The sequence below is a fragment of the Barbus barbus genome, assembly GCF_936440315.1.
Source record: "Barbus barbus genome assembly, chromosome: 4".
In the NCBI taxonomy this organism is placed as follows: Eukaryota; Metazoa; Chordata; class Actinopteri; order Cypriniformes; family Cyprinidae; genus Barbus; species Barbus barbus.
In genome coordinates this window covers 29,294,990-29,315,330 of record NC_136732.1, presented here as the reverse complement: position 1 = coordinate 29,315,330, position 20,341 = coordinate 29,294,990, and the positions used below count along the sequence as shown (strand labels likewise).

Genomic DNA, 20,341 nt, shown 5'->3' with positions numbered 1-20,341 from the left:
ACACGCTATGTCCATTTCCGGAAAAAAGCACAACAACACCCTGCTCAGCGCTGCCTGGTGCAAACGAGGTCGTTGTTATTATCATCGCTGTTGTCGACGCTAGGAAACAACTCATCGGTGGAGTTGTTAAAATCCACGATTAGTTGCGATAACGCTTGACGAGATTAATACAAATTAAATGCAGCATGGAGGTCATTGAGTCAGTTGTCACAGACGCCATTGAGGTGGAGGAATCAACAACCACGGTTACGACTTTGGAGACAGAAAAGTCAAAAACAGGTAAAATGTGAGTAAGTCAATGCAGCAGTGTGTGCACCAGGCATCGCCAGCGAGGAGGACACGGTGAGCCTGATGCCACAGATTGGCCTTCCCACCAGTTTTAGGTTACTTAGAAGAGCTTCAGACCCCCCAAAACAAAAGATTTATTACGGTATATTTTAATTAGCATACATTCCTAACAACCGGTATTCTAGAATATTTTAATTGCGTGCAATATGATAAATATATGGTAAATAAAGTAAATAATTTTTTTTAATCCATCTTTTTTTATTTTTCATATAACCTGAGAGATTTCTGTCCCTCCACTGTCCTTAGACTTATGCTTCAAAAAATTCACAAAGACATCAGAAAGTCATATAAATTGAGCAGTTTAATCCTAGTCTAGTATTAATTTAATTCGTTCATTAGCATAAATTAAATAGATTCATCAATAAAGAGTGATCATGTTTCTTCAGAAAACTTAAATTGCACACACACACATACAGGTGCATCTCAATAAATTAGAATGTCGTGGAAAAGTTAATTTATTTCAGTAATTCAACTCAAATTGTGAAACTCGTGTATTAAATAAATTCAATGCACACAGACCGAAGTAGTTTAAGTCTTTGGTTCTTTTAATTGTGATGATTTAGGCTCACATTTAACAAAAACCCACCAATTCACTATCTCCACAAATTAGAATACTTCATAAGACCAATAAAAACATTTTTTAGTGAATTGTTGTCCTTCTGGAAAGTATGTTCATTTACTGTATATGTACTCAATACTTGGTAGGGGCTCCTTTTGCTTTAATTACTGCATCAGTGCTGCGTGGCATGGAGGTGATCAGTTTGTGGCACTGCTCAGGTGTAATGGAAGCACAGGTTGCTTTGATAGCGGCCTTCAGGTCATCTGCATTGTTGGGTCTGGTGTCTATCATCTTCCTCTTGACAATACCCCATAGATTCTCTATGGGGTTCAGGTCAGGCGAGTTTGCTGGCAAATCAAGCACAGTAACACCATGGTCACTGAACCAGCTTTTGGTACCTTTGGCAGTGTGGGCAGGTGCCAAGTCCTGCTGGAAAATGAAATCCGCATCTCCATAAAGCTTGTCAGCAGAAGGAAGCATGAAGTGCTCTAAAATTTCCTGGTAGATGGCTGCGTTGACTGTGGACTTCAGAAAACACAGTGGACCAGCACCAGCAGATGACATGGCAGCCCAAATCATCACAGACTGTGGAAACTTCACACTGGACTTCAAGCAACATGGATTCTGTGCCTCTCCAGTCTTCCTCCAGACTCTGGGACCTTGATTTCCAAATGAAATGCAAAATTTACTTTCATCTGAAAAGAGGACTTTGGACCACTGAGCAACAGTCCAGTTCTTTTTCTCCACAGCCCAGGTAAGACGCTTCTGACATTGTTTCTGTTTCAGAAGTGGCTTGGTAGCCCTTTTTCTGAAGACGTCTGAGCTGGTGACTCTTGATGCACTGACTCCAGCTTCAGTCCACTCCTTGTGAAGCTCTCACAAGTGTTTGAATAAGCTTTGCTTGACAGTATTCTCAAGCTTGCGGTCATCCCTGTTGCTTGTGCACCTTTTCCTATCCGATTTCTTCCTTCCAGTCAACTTTGCATTTAATATGCTTTGATACAGCACTCTGTAAACAGCCACACCTTTCAGTAATGACCCTCTGTGACTTCAAAATACCTCTGTGGCTCTTTGTGGAGGGCGTCAATGTTCATCTTCTGGATCATTGCCAAGTCAGAAAATATATGAAACTCAAATATAAATATTCTAATATTTTGAGATACTGATTTTTGACTTTCATGAGCTGTAAGCTCTAATCATCAAAATTAAAACAAAACAACTTTTGAAATGTTTTACTTTACATGCAATGAATCTAAAATATATGAAAGTTTCACTTTTTGAAATCACTTACAAGAAAAAATTAACTTTTTCACGACATTCTAATTTATTGAGATGCACCTGTTTTAACTGAATTGTGATTTTTTTTTTTTTTTTTTTTATGTTTTAAATTTTAATGTTCCAGTTTTTAAGTATTACATTACCTAAATATTTACCTCCTAAATATTTGATTACATTCTTGTTCTGGAATAACTTACAATCTACTAATAATCTTTTTCATTCAGAGTTTGTGTGGACTCTGCAAGCTACATGGCATCTCGTCCACGTTCGTTTGGACATGGACCCAGAGTTTGACCAGCCCGTGTGCAAGAAGAAGAAGCTGTGGGAGACTGTGGCCGAGAGAGTGACTGCAAAGCTAAGAGCTGAGGAAGGCACAGACATTTCAGTCAAAGCCTTCGAATGTGACCTGAAGTGGAGAAACATGTTAGCGACGTATCGCAAAAATGCTGAACGAGCCAAAAGACTGGGAACCAACAGTGTTCACTGGGAGTTCTTCAAGGAGATGCATGAAGTGCTGGGAAGGAGCTACGAGGAGGTTGAGGCTCAGCGCAAGGCGAAGCTCAATGGCACCAAGCTGGGCAAAGCCATAGCCAGCAAACGATTTACCCCGATACTGCCCACACCCATAGCTACAGCGCCACAGTTACCCAACGCCAGGCCTCCTCAGGATTTGCTGCAGTTGTACCTGGAGCTGCAGGAGAGGAAACTGAACATGTGGGCTCAGCAGAAAGCACTGGAAGAGAGGAAGATCGAGGCCATTAATAACTTGGCACGTGCCATAACTTGCCTGTCCCAGAACAATACCATGCAAATGCCCAAAGAGTGTTTGTCGGACACCCCTGTTACCCAGCAGTAGTCTTCTCAGATAAGTAGTGCATTTTTATTTTTAGAGAAATGCCTGATATATGTTGAACCCTTTTCAGAGAATTAAAAAGACTTGAATTGAACAGCAATTTGTTGAAAAATGCTTGGTTTTCCTTTCCTTCAGTGTGAATTGCAAAAATGTCACATTCATGTAAAATGAGTACAGGACAAGTTGTACATAATATTTTTGTGTTTTAATAAAAATCATACAAAATGTTTGTCACGTTTTCTGCTAAAGCTTTTTTCATACCACCAAATATTTATCAATTACACAAAGAATCTTAAGAGCTTTAAAAGGATTGTTCACCCAAAAATGACAATTCATCCTTTACATATCATTCCTAGGTTTGTGACTGTGTTTTGTTTTGACATGAATGGGCCAGTGTTATCAAATAAAAATAAAAAAATACTTGAAATATAAAATTAACATTAAATGAAATATAACAATCTCTAAACTTTAGCTTTTAATTTAAAGTTGCGGTACTAAAATAAAAACAACAAAACTAGTATAAATTGTTGCATTCAATATTTTTGTGATTTAATAAAAATCATACAAAATTTGATCACATTATTTTAAGGTGTGCTTGTTACAGTGTAAATATACATTTAAGTACTGAGTAGTATTAATTAACTACATGTACTTACTATATGGTTAGGGTTTGGCTTCCGTCATCATTTACATATCATTCCTTAGTTTATGACCGTTTAGTTCTGACTTGAATGGACCAGTCAATCATCATTAACTTAAAACTAAAACCATACAAAATCCATTAACATTATACAGGAAAAAATCTACTTTTCTCAAACATAAATTCTCACTTTCGTTTAGTTTAAGTTGAAGTACTGAAATAAACTAAAAGTTTCTTAAAAATACATAAATATAAACAAAACTAGTTTAAATTGTTAAATTTTAACTAAATTGTTGCAAAATCATACAAAACGTATGTTAATTTCTTCTGCCAAACTTTCTTCATATCATCAAATATCCATTAATTAAACACACAATTACACATTAATTACAATCTCAGAGCTTTTGAGTGATCGTTCACCCTAAATGACAATTCTGTTATCATTTACATGTCGTTCCAAACCCATAAGACTTCTGTTCACCTTGAAAACACAAATTATGATATTTTTAATGAAACCTTGCTCCATTCCATCAAAACTTTGATGGTTCAAAAAGTTCATAGAAAGATTGTTAAAGAAATTCACTTTTTATTTACTTAAACTCTATATGAAAACATTTAATTGATGATTTTATTCATTCGCCTTATATAAAGCAATTGTTTTACTTCAGAACACTTAATCCTCTTGATTCATATGGTTTGTGTTTAAAATTAAATGTTTTACTTTTTGATGAGTGAAAGTTTTGGCTTTGTGAACTTTGAATGGATGGACAAAAATGAAAAAAAAAAAAAATGTCTTCATTTGTGTTTCAAAGACGAATGAAAGTCACATGGATTTAGAATGATGAGTAAATAAGTTTTTTTTTTTTTTTGGGTGAACTATCCCTTTAAATATGCAAATCAGTGTCAAAATCTTATTGTGGTGCTGCTTCCAATGTGCTGTAAAGCAGGTTCACTACAGTCTCTCTCATTTTCACCCCAGCAGCATCTTCGTTTACCTCGTCCACATCTTCCGGTGTGCTTCTGTCTATCAGTCCCTTTGTCACATCCCCCATGTCCAGGAAAACATTGTGTAATATACAAGCAGTCAGAACCACTGCTTTCGCCCTGTCGTAGTTTCCCATATCCAAGTATCTCAATTTCTGGAATCGCTCTTTTAAGTCTGCCACCGCCTGGTTTATTCGGCCTAAATGGCTCCCCACTGATCGGTTGTAGAGGTTTTCCTGCGGGTTACGACCTGTTGAGAATGGAGTAAGTATTTGTTCTGTGAGCGGGTATCCGACTCCGGCTATCAGGCAGGTCCCTGTAGGGAACATCTCAGGATTTTGCCGAATCCTTTCAGCCAACGCGCTTCCTCTGTCTTTTTCCGATCCTTTGCTGATGTGGCAGTAAATGAAGCGACCTTTGTCATTGCAGACCAGTTCCAAGTTCAGCCATGAATCTGGATGTGGCTCGTTCTTAGGTCTCTTGGCTTCCGGAGCATCACTCTCGCTGTCTGGTTTCCCAGCAGGCAGGCGGATGGGGATGCGTGTGTCTCCCAGCACGCCGAGCACTCGAGGGACACCTCTCTCTTCCAGACCCTCATTGCGACTCAGCCAGCTGGAGAAAGGAAGCAGATGTTGTAGGGCCACCTGTCCTACAGGGAGAAAGGAGAAAACGATGCCTAAACCTGCTAAGTTACTTCAACAAAGTGTTATTTTATTATCTTTGATATACTATTATAGTTTTTGTTCATATTTTGAATTAGATGTCATTTTTTATATTTTCTGTTTTAATTTTAAATGTTTCCATTTTTTTCTGTTTTTGTCATTTTTATTAATGTTTATATAAAAAAATGAGACTAACTGAAAATGCTAAATTCTTAGAGAAAAGTTCAGTTTTTTATATTTAATTTGAGTTAGCTAATTTTAAGGTAATGAAAATGTTTTTTATGTTTTAATTTTAATGATAATATAAATTAATGCAATGTGAACATTGATACTGTATGTTATGCAAAGTCATTGCCTTTTTTTTGTTAGTTTTAATTAAAGTAATTTTTTGAGTTTATTTACAGTGGTAGACAAATTTACACTAGTATTTCTAGGATGAGAGTTGCTGAAATTGCGTTTGGTCTCGTACTGTATCGTGTATCTTGTCAGTGTGTGCACTTGCTTGGCCATTTGTAGTTGATAAACAGGAAAGTGGGTCCAGCTGAATTGAAATGATCATTTGTTGGATTGGTATAATAAAGGTTATTATACCGCGGCAGCGGTCGCGGCAGTCGTCGTGTGAAGCCCTCTTAGTGTGAAGACCAAAGAGTGTAAAGACCATCGACTCTACCGTGCGACTCCACCGGGCAGGGACACCGGCAAGGGATAGTAGTAGCTTTTTATTTAATTTTTTCATTGAAATGTTGTTGTTATATGCATGTGTTAATTTTATTTAATTTCTTTATTTTCTTAAATATGTGGGTAGATAGTATTTATAGAGTTGTAACTTTTTAGTTTTAGTTACTTTTTCTTATTTGTAAGTCGCTTTGGACAAAAGCGTCTGCTAAATGACAAAAGTAAAAAAGTAAAGAGTGTAAAGACCATCGACTCTACCGTGCGACTCCACCGGGCAGGGACACCGGCAAGGGATAGTAGTAGCTTTTTATTTAATTTTTTCATTGATATGTTTATTATTGAAATGTTGTTGTTATATGCATGTGTTAATTTTATTTAATTTCTTTATTTTCTTAAATATGTGGGTAGATAGTATTTATAGAGTTGTAACTTTTTAGTTTTAGTTACTTTTTCTTATTTGTAAGTCGCTTTGGACAAAAGCGTCTGCTAAATGACAAAAGTAAAGTAAGTAAAGTAAGTAAGTATTTTCACCAGCTAAAAGATGGTTTTAAGTCAGTTATTTCTATCTTTTGCTGTAGTGTCAGTAGGAAATCAGTTTACATTTCCAAACATAATTGTAATAATCCAGTGAGATTTGTGTTTGCACAAGGAGTCTGACAACAGATCTGATCTCATCACCATCATCCAGTCTGTCTGGAATGACACGAAGAAACAGAACAAACTGAGACAGACTAAATCCAGAAGAACTGTGGCAACGTCTCCAAGATGCTTCAAGAAACCTACCTGCAAAGCTAAAGTTTTAGGCACTTGTGTAAAAATGCTGTAAAATGAGGATGCTGTCAAAAATAATGTCATAAATAGATTTTCTTTATCAAATACCTTCTATTATCTAAATTAAATCAATATTTAGTGTGACCACCCTTTGTGTTTAAAGCAGCTTTTGCCCTCGGTGCACTTGCACAAAGTTTTTCAGGCAGCTTTGCAGGTAGGCTTCTTGAAGCATATATTTGTAATTTATTTAATCCTGTTCCTGCCATTAAAATAGCCATAGATCAAATAAAATAACTGTGTGGAACTGTCACCTAATTAACTCGTACCTGTAGGCCATTGAATGAGCCGATCCTTTTGTGTGATCACTTGTTCACAGAAAGAGAAGAAGATCCTGTGAATATTCCCCTTCTCCAGATGGAAACTAGAGGACACGCTGCGATAGCTGATGCGTTTGGACAGGAGGGTGAGGGACAGGAGGACTGTGTGAGACAAGGACAGTCGAGCTCTTCCAGACAATCGGTTCTTGCTGTAGCCCGTGTTGGAGCTTTGCAGAAAATTTGTCACATACTGCAAGAAATAAGACGACAAGAATGATGTAAAGTGGTGGTTCTCAACCTTTTCAATTCTAAGGCCCAATGACTTTTCCAGTTGTTCCAATAATAAAAACTGATCGTTATTAATAATTGTACACTAATAATAACTGATAGTAACTGCGAAGCAAATCATAATATTAGAATGATTTCTGAAGGATCATGGGACACTGAAGACTGGAGTAATGATGCTGAAAATATAGCTTTGCATCACAGGAATAAATTACATAAAAAATAAATTAATTCATTAAAAAAAAATCATAATTTTGATTACCTTTTCAGGTCTTTAAAATTAGGCTACCTCATATATTCAGGTTTTTACAGAATTTGAGTGAATCCTGGTTCTGGGTTATTTTCATTCTTGCTTTATCTTATTTCTAACCTAATATTTAATCCATACTGATGCCCCCTGATTGAGAACTACCATGTAAAGCGAGAAAATGACTTGAACATGAAGTGCATGAGCTAGCAGACTCACCTGTACTGTAGGATTTGCCTCCATGGCTTCAGTAGCATGGGCGCGCTGCAGGGTGGTCTCCTGAGCGCTCCTGGACTCTGCTGGTGATGAATCCTCCTGTTGAGAGGCTAGCTTCGACACATAGGCTGTCTGCTCCTGGACCTGGGCCACCAGGTCAGCCTCTATCATTTCCTCCACCGCTCGGTCCAGTCGCTGGTCCAGCTCCCAGTGGGACAGCGGCTCCCACTCCGCCTGCACCGCGTCCATTATCACGCGTCCAGCGGCCGCCACGCTCCACTCACGAGCCTCCATCTAGACGCAGGTCCGATTAATGCGAGAGTAGTACACGGATGAAGCTAGCCAAGTAAGTTTGTCTCTCCAAAACATAGGTTAGACGTTGCTAATAGGCGTTGCTTCTACAATAGATTGGGGAAAGTAAACTGAAGTAAGTTAAACATCTCAGGTTAAGCAATAAAGCAGTAAAACCAGTTAGATGTGTCAGTAGATACTAGCGCTTTTACTTTACCGTGCAAAATGAATGAACTAAGTTGCTATGGATAGTTCACATGCATTGTGATTGAGTTAACACAGAGATGTGATTTTTAAATTAAATAAAAATCTTAAAACCTAAAATACGTTGCGGCACACGCATAACCTGAAAGCAAAACACGGTGAAGATATTTGAATTGACAGACCTTTAAAACAGACGATCCTCTTTCCATTAGCCTCTGTTGCTAGATAGACTGATCTACTGCGCATGCGCACATTCAACAACTATGATTGGTCCTCGTGCGTGATTTCAGTACAACATCCATCGGTTAACTGTCGATAAACCCATTTATCACCTTTCTCTCTCTTAACTTGTTCTCTACTAGATTTGTCATGTTTATAAAAGAAAATTCTAAATTTGATTGATAGGCTACTATAGCGAGTGACTGGAGATCCGACCTGACTTCTAAATATGATTTTGTTTATTTCAGTTTCAGCTGGCTGTCTGGTGCAGTCTTAACAACCTGGAGCTCAACACGCTCAAAACTGTGGAGATGATCGTGGACTTCAAGAGAAACCCCCCTGCTCTCCCCCCGCTCACCATCACGAACAGCACTGTAACAACAGTGGAGTCATTCAGATTCCTGGGCAGCACCATCTCTCAGGACCTGAAGTGAGACATTCACACTGACTCTATTGTGAAAAAGGCCCAGCAGAGGTTGTACTTCCTTCGCCAGCTGAGGAAGTTCAACCTGCCACAGGAGCTGCTGAAACAGTTCTACTCTGCCATCATTGAATCTATCCTCTGCACTTCAACAACTGTCTGGTTCAGCTCAGCTACCAGATCTGACCTCAGAAGACTACAGAGAGTAGTCCGGACTGCTGAGCGAATCATTGGTACAACCCTCCCCACTCTCCAAGAACTGTGCTTATCCAGAGTGAGCAAAGGGGCTGGTAAAATCACTCTGGACCCCTCACATCCAGCACACTCCCTCTTTGAACTGTTACCGTCTGGTCGACGCTACAGAGCTCTGTGCACCAGAACAGCCAGACACAGAAACAGTTTCTTCCCTCAGGCAATCCATCTCATGAACATTTGAACTCTTAACAATAAACATGAAACGCACAATACTATCATAAATAATTTTTTTTAATTTAACACACACACTTATTACATTTCAAATTTGCACCTAACATACCTGTACATACTGAATTGTCTATTTTGTATATTGTGTTTGTGCTATTTTGCATATTATCCAGTTTGTATATTTGTACATTATTTTTTTTTTATTATCTCTGCCTTGTCCTGTTGCTGTCTTTCTGTGGAACTACTGTCACTAAAACAAATTCCTCGTATGTGCAAACATACCTGGCAATAAAGCTAATTCTGAATTGTGAAGAAACGATGGGTTTGCTGGAACCACAAGCAGATCTCTCTTGGCAAGGTTGAGTCGAAGGTGATGGTCCTTCATCCAGCAAGAAATGTCTGTTAGACAAGCTGAGATGCAAGCACTTGAATATTCATGTGAAACCTATAAATATAATTGGCAACTCAGCTCTTCTTCAAAAAGAATTTTAGGATGTTTTAATAAAATACTATTTATTTAAACCAACTCTGTTTTGTATACTTGTTGACCATGTCATAAACATATTTCCAGTGTGTAACACTTCTGCTATTCAGCTAATAAAGTAACCTGTCTCTTACATCAGTCAAGTCCTCAAATACACTTCTAGGCTCGTTACGAATCGGGTCTGAATGAGAGACAGTCTGTGTCCCAATGTGCATATTTTCCATCCTAAATTCTATGTGATATTAGTCCTTTTCAATACTATTTAGGGCAGATAGGGTGGAAAGTATGCACATTGGGATGCTTCTGGGTTGAATGAATCATCGGTGATCCAATCTGAATCGTTCAGGTTTTGTGAACCGATTCAACCGATTCACTGAAAAGTTCCAAGGCCTCCTAAACCCTCACATATTACAGAAGTATTTGGGGAAGGTTTGACAAGAGGATGCGATTGTGTGTAATGTTTCCTAATTTTGGAAAGTTGTGGTTAGTTTTACTAATACAGAAACTGAAACAGAACTTAAATGTTAGAAATCTTTCAAGTTTAAGTTTCAAATGCATAAATGTATATTTTCCCATTTCAAGGCGTTTCTCCACTAATTTTGATAGTATTTTAAATCACTATATACACTGAGGTGAGGAAAGCACTGTCTTGCCTTTCCTGTTTTTTATTAATTTTATTCCTCTTGACTTTTGTTGCTCTTTTCTTTTGTTCCATTGTTGGTTGTTATTCTGTTATATAGCAATTATATCTCAACATTTATAAATAGTAATAATAATAAAACTAAAACCCCAAAAGCAACACCATTAATAAACAGACGTTGAACATTAGACACGGAGTGGAAAAGGGCTGATTTTAATTAATTTAAACGCAGTTACAGATACCGCAGCATGATTTTCTTTTGTTTTTAACTTTTTTGTTTGTCTTTGCAAGAGCACTGAAGGAACACTGCCATCACTGAGAAGAATAAGGGTGAGTTCGCAAAACATTAGGATCCGTTTCTTGGGGATGAACACAATGTCAGCATTTGTGTTAAAGTCAAACATTCATTTGTTCCAGCAACTGCGCCCAAAGGCTTCATTCTTATTGATCTTTACATTTTTACTTGATTCTTTCCACTATTTTAAAATGCCACACACGCACACACACACACACACACACACACACACACAAAGAAAAAACAAACAAAAACGGACTAGCATTTACTCTCCCCTTTGATTTAAATCCAAAGTCAGGGAATTAAATGTCAATACTTAAGCTTCCAAACAAATATTCAAAAAGAAACAAGGAGACACCACTATACTCCCCCAACAAAAGAATTGTAAAGAAAAGCAAAACACACTTCGGGAAGCAACAATGCGAGTGGGAAAATGTATTTACAATGAAGCCACTGTATGTCAGAATTCACCTTTACCATGTGCTGTGTATTCATTTGCAGGCATCCATACCCACTCTGATAAGTTCCATGTGCATTTACACTATATTAAGTTGGTAGCATAAAACTGTTCAGCCTATGGCCTTTTGCACCCCAATAAAATTATGCAGGATCTAAATGAGAATAATGATAATATCAATACTCATTAGCACACAACAGCGTAATGTAAATGCGATCAGTAAAGTGGGCATTTGTAAAACCTTACAGCCACAAACACAAACCCATCCCGCCCCATCAGATTGAAACACACAAAAAGCACAAAACGTTTAACTCTCCAAACATAACATCTGCGTGAATTAAATAAGAAGCATGGGTTTAAATACTCAGACATCTAACCATCTCTGGCAGGTGACTAACAGCTGTCTGACAAATGAGCAGTTCATCCAGAAATCAAGGGAAACATTATCAAATCAAAATGTGCCTGCGCCAAATGGGACGATGTGATTGGTGGATTAACCTGTAGATGAGCAGACACTGAACATTGGAAGGGTTTACGACAATACAGTGAGAGTAAGCTGCTAGTGCTCGATGGGACATGAGGAGTAACAGGGAGAGCGATTCAAATTCTGAGCAAAGTTACAATATCACACAAGATCACTCACTCATGCCCCCCCCCCCTCTTTTTGTAATTCAATATGCACCACCATCTTAAAACGCACGTGTTTTGCTTGTCCGCTGTTTTGGACACTCTTTACCCCCCGCTGTCTCGCCCCCCACCCTCCCCCCAACCCTTTATCGTCAGTTCCTCCTTCACTGCACGGCTTGTTCGTTGGCAGTGCTGCCCGAGTCTTGAGGCTTCATGACATCAGGAAGCTCAGGAGGGCTGGAGAAGGCCTCTATTCTTAGAGGCTCAAAAGCATCATCTGTGGTAAAAACAGACACGGTAGGAAAATTCAGATCACCAAATATCACATAGCGGGATACGAGGCAAGCAACTGAAACAAGAGCTCACCACTGATGCGAAAAGCCAGTCCTACTGTGGCCGGAGCCTGAGGCCTGGCTGTCTGGTTTGTGAACCCACAGTCTCCAAGGGTCTTACTATCTTCTAGCAGCATGTCATCCTGGGGCACATGGAGAGATTGTTTAATAAAGCGCTTAATATACTCAAATCACAACAGCCTATGTTTGATTTAGCCTACGTGTGGTCATTCAGAAACTGGCCATTCTTTTTACGCAGTACATGTTCCCACTTATTGTCTGAAAACACTGAATAAAGAATTAAACTCACAATTTTTTTTTAAAGAATGGAATATTATTAGTTTGTTGTATTTTATCACAAAGTGATTTTCAGCAGACTTCTATTTATTTGCTTTTGTCCATATTCATAGATGTGTCTTCATTTTGATTTTCTTATATATAATGTTTAAAACAAAATATGTGCTTTAGAGAATGCCGTTCCATTCTGTTAATCCTGTAAATGTCTTATAAATCTGCGGGCTAGTAAACCTCTTAGATATCATTTGTAGGGTCTCTTAACTTAGGGGGTTTGAGCTAGTATTAACTAAAGTTTTGATTAATACTGTGATGTTTTGTGGTATTAGTTTGTGTTACACACACTACCATTCAAAAGGTTTGAAGACTTGTATGTTCACCAAGGCTGCATTTAAAACAGTACACACTGTAATATTTTAAAATATAAATACAATTTAAAGAACAAAAAAAAAAACTATTTAAAGAACTTTCTCAAATGTAGTTTATTTCTGCGACTGCAAATCTGAATTTTCAGCGTTACACCAGTCTTCAGTGTCACACGATCCTTTAGAAATCATTCTAATGATTTGCTGCTCAAGAAAATTAAGCAGTGCTATTTTTCTCCAGGATTCCTTGATTAATAGAGTTCAAAACAACAGCATTCATTTTCTAACATTATAAATGTTTTACTGTCACTTTTGATCAATTTAATGCATCCTTGCTAAATAAAAGTATTAAATTCTCTTAAAAAAAAATCTTACTAGCTCCAAATTTTGTGACATAGTGAGAAATTAGCTAACTAGGAATGCTTTTATTTCTGCATAATAGGAATGACCCAACTACATACAATCTTAAGGATATACTAAAAGAGCTATGCCATTAATAACTTATACATTAACTAATAATCAACATCATCATGAAAACTTTCTTTGCTGACCTTATAAAGTCTCTGATCCTCTGGCGCTCGCTTTAGGATGCCCTCCACAATCCGCTTCAGCTCATAGACTGTGGTAGACTCCTTAGCATCTGTGAAGATGGTTGTCTTGTGACGTCTGATCATCAAAAAGACATCCTGAAATAAAAAACAAGGAGCCAGTTACTTAACGTTCAATCCTCTCATCATCAACTCATTTTGATTTTAACGGAGTTCAACCCTCCACAACTTCAACTCGTGGCTTATTTGAACATTTAAGTTACAGAACATTTCTTGTGCTGCACACAACAAAATTAAACAATCATCTAACTCTCAACTCCAAAGCTGTGCTTGTTGCAATTCATAGGTAGAACAACCACTGGCTTTTAAAAATAAAACAAAGAGAAAAGCAGATGGTGAACAGCTGAAACGTGTCAACTGCACAACTGCAACGCTCTCTATCCAAATAAAACGCTGACAGCTGCAGCTGTGTTAAGTTGTTGTTGTCTTAGTTACTGGAAACACCTAGGAAATGCAGTGCGACGCTGTGCGGTTTGTTTACTGCAAACAGCTAACCAGCGTTACGAGGGGATGAAAATTCAATTATACAAACCGTAAACGCGGCTAAACAAAGTATAATTAGCGCAAGTTCTCTTTTAAAAACGGACGTGCAAACTGGAGCTAGTAAAAACGGCAGGACAAAACATGTAGCAACCCATCTGAGCTCGATAATCTTTTGATGATTATCTACGTTTATTGTACAGATATATTAAATGACTAACGTTAGATGAGCATCTAAAAAGGCACAGCCCAGAATGATCAATGACAGGACGAGCCCGTTGCTACATTACAGAGCTGTCATGAAATCAACACCGCGATTAACAGCCCCACTTCGGCTTTAAACAAAACAAAACCGTTTGTCCATCGGTTTCTAATATTGGCCGACCAGACCGGTCGTCGAGCGCAATGCACTCCCAATATAATTAGTAACACAGTAAATGGGGCGGATTTAGCAGGGAATGTTAGCCGGGCTGCTAAAAATATTACGAAACAAAGAAGACTGTGTAACGGCTGCGTTTACGCTCGTTAGCCTCTCAAACCAGCGGCTAGTTTGCTTATAATCCGTCACAGTATCATTTTCAAACTACAAAACGAATAAATACGGTCGATCTGGGGTTGATTTGCGTCCTCACTCACCATTTCTCTACGACTGTTTCGCTGACTTCTTCCACTATCCCACGCTGCACTGCGGAAATCAAAGCGCTCGAGCCAGTCCTCCACAATCCCAGATATCTTTGCGCGAGCGGCGTCAACTCTCTTCTGTGCCGGACACGCGCCCTAGTGGCCTCACACAATTCAACGCATTTTTTTTTTAAACTTACACTTCTTGCTCAGGCACAAACAATTTTATTAAAGGTTGAATGTAAAGTTTTGCTATTTATGTGAAAATTTATTCTAGAGCATGTCGTATGCTTAAGAATGCACTGTATGTTAATTTTTTTTTACAATTTTAAAAAAAATTACCTTTATGACTGATTTTGTGGTCCATGGTCATAAATACAAATACGAATTACACAAAGACATGGCGTCATCAGGAGTATAAAGTTTATTCTGAGCAAAACCTTGACGGAAAATTAACCATGGTTTTACTATAGTAAAAGTGTAGTGACCATGTTTTTTTATTTTTTTGGCTTATTTATTAACATTTGTATAATCAAGAGTTTTACTACAAATACTTAAACTATGGTTAGTGTAGCAAATCCATGGTTAATTTGTGGTTACCATAGTTTAATTAGAGTAACCATATATATATATATATATATATATATATATAATTTGTAGTAAAACCATGGTTAATTTTCGCTAGGGCTTTGATGTTGAGGCAACATTATAAAAGGTTCATTTGAAAAGAAAAAACAATCATGCACACTTCATTTCAGGCTACCACAATATCCTTTAGGATTGCCTGCAACTCACAGGAGTATTTGTGGATTTATTAACATTAGATTATCTTTTGCTGACTCAATCAGTTATTTACAAGTCCTACAAATGACTAAAGAAAACCATGTCTTTTCCCACTCCTTTCCAAGTACTTTCTTTTACAGTTAGTACTACTCTCTTCAATACCTTTAATGGTATGTATTCACAATGCTGAAAACAATTTCAATATGAAAATCACAAATAACTTCTGGGTCTGGGTCTCTGACTCTAACGGCTCATTATTTTTCATCCTTCACCCAAGCAGTCTGTACTGCGCCTCTTCCTTACTGGACCTTCAGTTTGAAGTCACACACAACAAGTGTCTTCAACAAGAACACTAGTAACAGAGGAAACAAAAGACCCTGTAGATTTAGTAGCAGTAATTATTTTTTATGAAATCGAATGACAAGTTACAACAATATCTCTATGCAGTAAAAACAGAACTGTTCATTCACACTAACCTGTTTTTTGTTTTTATGAAATGACAATGCAGTCCGCTGATTCTCCTGTGGTAACAAAAGTTGAATAATAATGACCACAGATGTGAAGGAAAAGCAGACACACAGGTAAACTGAGATTTGGATATGAGATGATCATACTCACGGAATATTCGTTTTAGTGCCTCAATTTCTTTTAAAGGGTTTGGTTTCTGGATTTTGAAGGTGTATTTTGCAAGGTCATCTTCACTGAGCTTGATTTGGACAAAAGCAAAACACTCAAATTTAATAATATACTTTATGCATAAACTAAAGTCTGAGGTCATTAAGATTTTTCTCGAAATAAATTAATACTTTTATACAGCAATATGAGTGATTTCTGAAGGATCATGAAAACTGGAGCTTTGTCATCACAGAAATTAATTTTGATGAGTATTAAATACTTAAAAAAATAAAATAAAATAATAATTGTTCCGACCCCAAACACAATGGTAGTGTAAATAAATCATTTTGTGCATAAATGTGCAGAATCACGAAATGAAACTTTAATTCATTTGTCCATATCGATACAAAAAACAATTCCGCTGCTGATTTTTGACATAATCATAACCAATAACACAATGGTTTTGGGCTGCCAGTGTGAACAAAGCTGTGGCAATATCACAATACATACTGGCTGATCTCTGGGTGATGTATAAGGTTTAGTGCCCTCTCTGCGATGGAGTGACAGAGGTCTGTGTTTGGTTTCTGGGTGCACACTGCAGTTGAAGCGCAGCACGCTGACAGGCAAATGAACATGCCAACTGTCTGGATACTTCTTTACCAGATTATCCACCATACTGTAAAAAAACCATACCATCATTTTTTCAAAATAACTCTATGCTCTGTAATATTGTGATTTATGTCCAAACAATTCTAAACTTACTTTACAATGTGATATTGTGTGTGAGGCTCAAGCTGCGAAGCCTGGTGATGCCGAGAGACGAGGGAGATGTCCTTTATCATCAGAATATTATTGAGTGCTCTGTTAACCTTGACAAAAAAAGCAAAAGGGGAAAAGATAAAAAATTAAACTGTATTGAGACATTTAAATAACCTTTCAGCACAATTAAATTAATAAAAATACAATTTACAATTCTAAATAATTAAACCTGCACTAATTGCTCTGACATTATCCAGTGAATCATAATGCAGCAGGACTTACCGTTCTGACCTGAATCCCTCTAGCACCCCAAGGTGTGAGAAATCCCAGAGGAAACCCGTATCGGGAAATGGCATCACACATAAGCAGGGCAATGGAATCAGAATTAGGCTTTTCTGATGGAAAGATTTCAATCCACTTGGTGTAATAATCACAGATGACTACGATGTGGCTATATGGGCCTTTGCTTTCTTGAAAAGGCCCTGTTACATCTATACTCAGCCATTGCCACCTCTCTGTCACCTAGATGGAAAAATTAAGATCAAAGAATATCAAAAGTTACAGGTAAAACTATGTTAAGCCACACTGTAAATGACATTTCACTTTCATAACTATTTTGGCTACTATTTCATGTCTTCACACAGAAATTACCACTATGATACAGGACAAAAAAAAGGACAAATCCGTAAAAGGCATACCCGGATAAACTGGGTGTTTGGATTTTCAGGTGTTTCAAGAGGTGTATCATCATAGGCAACATCATTTCCGGGATCCTGCACATACATATAAAGAATACAATTAAAAAACAATGCTAAAACACCATTCAGGAGACTATTTCCAGATCTGTAAGGCTTAGTTTATACATTTACAGACTGTAATAATGTGAAGTTCTACATACACTAGCATCTTCATCAGCCTCATCTTCAGCCTCGTCATCACCCTCTGAAAGCTTCATCCAGTGAAAGCTCTGTGAAAACACATTGACTGGTGTATAATGTACAAGTGCATTTAGATGCTCTACAAAAATCAACAACTATTAACCTGTGGTTTGCAGTAGTCATCATGGAAGCTGCCAGCATGCAAGGGGCCAAGGCTGGAACCATCAAAATCCACAGGCACACGAACAAACTTCCCTTCAAGCCTATCAAACCCATGAATAAGAGATGATAAGTAGTAAGACAACTAGAGAAAATTACTTGTGTGGCAAAAAATTGTAACAAATACATAGGCTAACAAACACATTACCGTGGTGTTACTGCTGCTGACACTGGGGTTGGTTTTGGTTTGATAGGCACTTCAACTGGTTTACGATTCTGAAAAACACAAAACAAATGAATAATGTGCTAAGAAATAAAAATTAAAAAAAGATGAAAAGACTTTGTAATAGAGCTTTAAAACAATGGTTCTCAACTGATCGATCTGAGGACAGATTTTATATTCCTGAACCTCTGTGTAAGCCAAATCCCTTTGACCTAAAATATTCAAAAGTTCCTCCTAGTTTTTTAGTTAATAATAATATAGTTAATAGTTACTTGAAGTTAATATTTCAATAATGTAACAAAACATTTGCATGTTCACAGTTCTCTGATGTTAGTTAATGGTTTCATTAGCAAAGTTGATGTATTTCTTTATTTTACATTTCCATGATTTAAATAATTATTAGCTTTATATCAAATCATGAACCCCCTGCAATTCACTCACAAACTCAAAACAGTTCAGGAGACCCTGCAGCAGAGCATGAAAACCACTGAATCCTAATTCAAAACTTAATATATAATCAAACGTTTGGTTTATTAATAGTACCATAAAATGCATAAGACCAATAATACACAAAATATTTACATAACAAAGGCTGAAAAGGAAAACCAGCAATGCTGGATTATTTCGAAATGCCTTGCAGTAAAGAACAACTGCTTTCTGGAAATGTATTTAATAAAATATTTATTGATATGATGATGAGAGATTCATCTAAACTCCCATACATACCAGAGATCGTCTCTTGACTGCTGGCACCTGTGTGTGGACATTTAAATATGAAAATCATGAAAAGAACACATGGATTATGAGCAGAAAAGAAAAAATACAGATATTTGCATTACAAGTCACAACATTTTAAAGACATGCACAAAACTGTTCTGACTGGCCTTCCACTGCAGATGTTTTGGGAAATTAAAAATAGTCGGGACAGCATTTTTGCGCAGTCGTTTGTGACTGCCCACTTGCTCAAAGCAGTCCTTCTCAAAATGATCCGAGCACAGGACTGAGTTTCCAGTTGGCCACCAGTTCTGCCATCTCATCCGACGGAGCCACTCTCTCACTCTCAAGCCGTCAGCTAGCGGGAATCTGGAGGATGGACACATAAATAAACACACACACACACAGAGATGTTCATAAGCGTGTTTATACATGCATCACAAAACCATAACAATGTTGGACAAATATGCGTGCATTTAAATATATATTATATAACGTTAGGTGGTTATTTGAGGGTTTGTTTGAAACTTTACGAACATGAGATGTATAAATACATAACTTACTTGTGAAAAGAAAACCCGCCCCTGTTGTATGCCACTTTATACTCTCTATCTGAACGCTTCTTGCACTTATAGGCTGAACACACTGGCATTTTTTATGCAATTTCAAACGTTAAACAGACATCTTATTTTGTATTTCCGGAAGCTGTTCTTCTGATGGGTTTCAATGGCAGATTGAACACCTAAAGGATACTTCTAATAATCTTTTTTAGTTTTTTTTTTTGCTCAATTTGCTCAAGTCTTCACAGATAATTCTCAGGTTTCATTAAAATGTCTTAACTTGTATTGTTTAATGGGTTTGGACATGAGGCTGAGACTGAGTAAATGACAAAATGTTCATTTCTGATTTTTGAACTATCCCTTTGAAGTCTAATTCTGAATGTCTGAAATATTACGACATTAAGTCTTTATTTAGACTACTGTTGTCTTCTTCTATAGTTCGTACAAATACAACGACTCAAAAATCGTTTGAGTGAATGACTCACTAATAGTACAGATAACATGCGAAACAGCTCCTCAAAAATGCGACACGTCACACACAAAAACATTGTGATAACAATAGTCCAGTAAATTATTACATTTACAATACTTTAGAATTTGTAACTGCATTTGTTGATTACACACAAACACAAGAACAAACATACAAATACTCCTGTAGATTTATGTTTGGCAAAGCTGTAGCATGTCTGATTAGCAGCTATATTAAAATATTAAAACATCTGTTATAGATGTGAGTATGTTTTGATTAGGGGACTTTACATCTGAGGGAACCTGCAACAAACATCTAAAACTTAACTTACATGTGAAAAGAAAAGTCGCCTCTTTTGTATGCCTCTTTATATGATCCATCAGAGCGATTCTTGCACTTATAAGCTGAACAAACGGGCATTTTTCAAACAGAATATGTTACAGCTCCATTCAATTTCGTCGCATAGGACAACAGCAGCAAGCGCGACTGTGACGGTTTTGTATTTCCGGATGCTGTTATTCACTGAGAGACATATTACTGCCATCTACAGGATATTATTTGTTACTTGTTACTGCAGCCAGTTTC

At 37.3% G+C, this 20,341-nt stretch overlaps 4 protein-coding genes and 1 long non-coding RNA gene across 6 annotated transcripts; 2 read left to right on the top strand and 3 right to left on the bottom strand.

Moving 5' to 3' along the window:
- The first annotated feature begins 7 nt into the window (after nt 1–7).
- Nucleotides 8–3,439, top strand: LOC306860357 (uncharacterized protein). Its single transcript, XM_079402015.1, has 2 exons — nt 8–279; nt 2,410–3,439. The coding sequence occupies exons 1-2, from the start codon at nt 186–188 to the stop codon at nt 3,039–3,041; spliced, it is 726 nt and encodes a 241-aa protein (XP_079258141.1). The 5' UTR covers nt 8–185; the 3' UTR covers nt 3,042–3,439.
- On the bottom strand, nt 3,225–8,581 carry LOC306860345 (putative nuclease HARBI1). 2 transcript variants are annotated; one of them, XM_079401998.1, is made up of 4 exons: nt 8,513–8,581; nt 7,839–8,233; nt 7,097–7,337; nt 3,225–5,311 (listed from the first exon to the last, which is right to left on the bottom strand). In XM_079401998.1, the coding sequence occupies exons 2-4, from the start codon at nt 8,127–8,129 to the stop codon at nt 4,590–4,592; spliced, it is 1,254 nt and encodes a 417-aa protein (XP_079258124.1). In that variant the 5' UTR covers nt 8,130–8,233; nt 8,513–8,581; the 3' UTR covers nt 3,225–4,589. The 2 variants fall into 2 exon arrangements, with proteins under 2 accessions (XP_079258124.1, XP_079258123.1); XM_079401997.1 differs by having other exon boundaries at nt 3,226–5,311; nt 7,839–8,129; nt 8,513–8,578.
- Nucleotides 4,548–9,917, top strand: LOC306860371. Its single transcript, XR_013783378.1, has 3 exons — nt 4,548–5,748; nt 6,522–7,365; nt 8,798–9,917. It is a non-coding gene; the product is annotated as an uncharacterized lncRNA (long non-coding RNA).
- Nucleotides 9,918–10,707: 790 nt separating this feature from the next.
- On the bottom strand, nt 10,708–14,761 carry LOC306860364 (elongin-B). Its single transcript, XM_079402026.1, has 4 exons — nt 14,612–14,761; nt 13,439–13,573; nt 12,263–12,371; nt 10,708–12,173 (listed from the first exon to the last, which is right to left on the bottom strand). Exons 1-4 carry the CDS (start codon nt 14,612–14,614, stop codon nt 12,061–12,063), a joined length of 360 nt encoding a protein of 119 aa, XP_079258152.1. The 5' UTR covers nt 14,615–14,761; the 3' UTR covers nt 10,708–12,060.
- A 237-nt stretch (nt 14,762–14,998) lies between these two features.
- On the bottom strand, nt 14,999–20,277 carry LOC306860334 (uncharacterized protein). Its single transcript, XM_079401982.1, has 13 exons — nt 20,088–20,277; nt 18,898–19,096; nt 18,740–18,766; nt 17,999–18,066; nt 17,795–17,894; nt 17,652–17,720; nt 17,452–17,526; nt 17,036–17,275; nt 16,757–16,863; nt 16,505–16,670; nt 15,998–16,085; nt 15,856–15,900; nt 14,999–15,731 (listed from the first exon to the last, which is right to left on the bottom strand). The coding sequence occupies exons 1-12, from the start codon at nt 20,174–20,176 to the stop codon at nt 15,869–15,871; spliced, it is 1,260 nt and encodes a 419-aa protein (XP_079258108.1). The 5' UTR covers nt 20,177–20,277; the 3' UTR covers nt 14,999–15,731; nt 15,856–15,868.
- Nucleotides 20,278–20,341: the final 64 nt, after the last annotated feature.

Coding starts and splice junctions, on each gene's coding strand:
- LOC306860364 (XM_079402026.1), bottom strand. Junction 12,372..13,438: donor AGGATCAGAGACTTTATAAG/GTCAGCAAAGAA, acceptor CATGTGCCCCAG/GATGACATGCTGCTAGAAGA. Junction 12,174..12,262: donor ACTGGCTTTTCGCATCAGTG/GTGAGCTCTTGT, acceptor TTTTTACCACAG/ATGATGCTTTTGAGCCTCTA.
- LOC306860357 (XM_079402015.1), top strand. CDS start 186: ATGGAGGTCATTGAGTCAGTTGTCACAGACGCCATTGAGGTGGAGGAA. Junction 280..2,409: donor GACAGAAAAGTCAAAAACAG/GTAAAATGTGAG, acceptor TTTTTCATTCAG/AGTTTGTGTGGACTCTGCAA.
- LOC306860345 (XM_079401997.1), bottom strand. CDS start 8,539: ATGGAAAGAGGATCGTCTGTTTTAAAG. Junction 8,130..8,512: donor GAGGATCGTCTGTTTTAAAG/GTCTGTCAATTC, acceptor ACCTGCGTCTAG/ATGGAGGCTCGTGAGTGGAG. Junction 7,338..7,838: donor AGGCAAATCCTACAGTACAG/GTGAGTCTGCTA, acceptor TATTTCTTGCAG/TATGTGACAAATTTTCTGCA.
- LOC306860334 (XM_079401982.1), bottom strand. CDS start 20,176: ATGCCCGTTTGTTCAGCTTATAAGTGCAAGAATCGCTCTGATGGATCA. Junction 18,767..18,897: donor CAAAACATCTGCAGTGGAAG/GCCAGTCAGAAC, acceptor GTCCACACACAG/GTGCCAGCAGTCAAGAGACG. Junction 16,671..16,756: donor ACACAATATCACATTGTAAA/GTAAGTTTAGAA, acceptor GTTTTTTTACAG/TATGGTGGATAATCTGGTAA.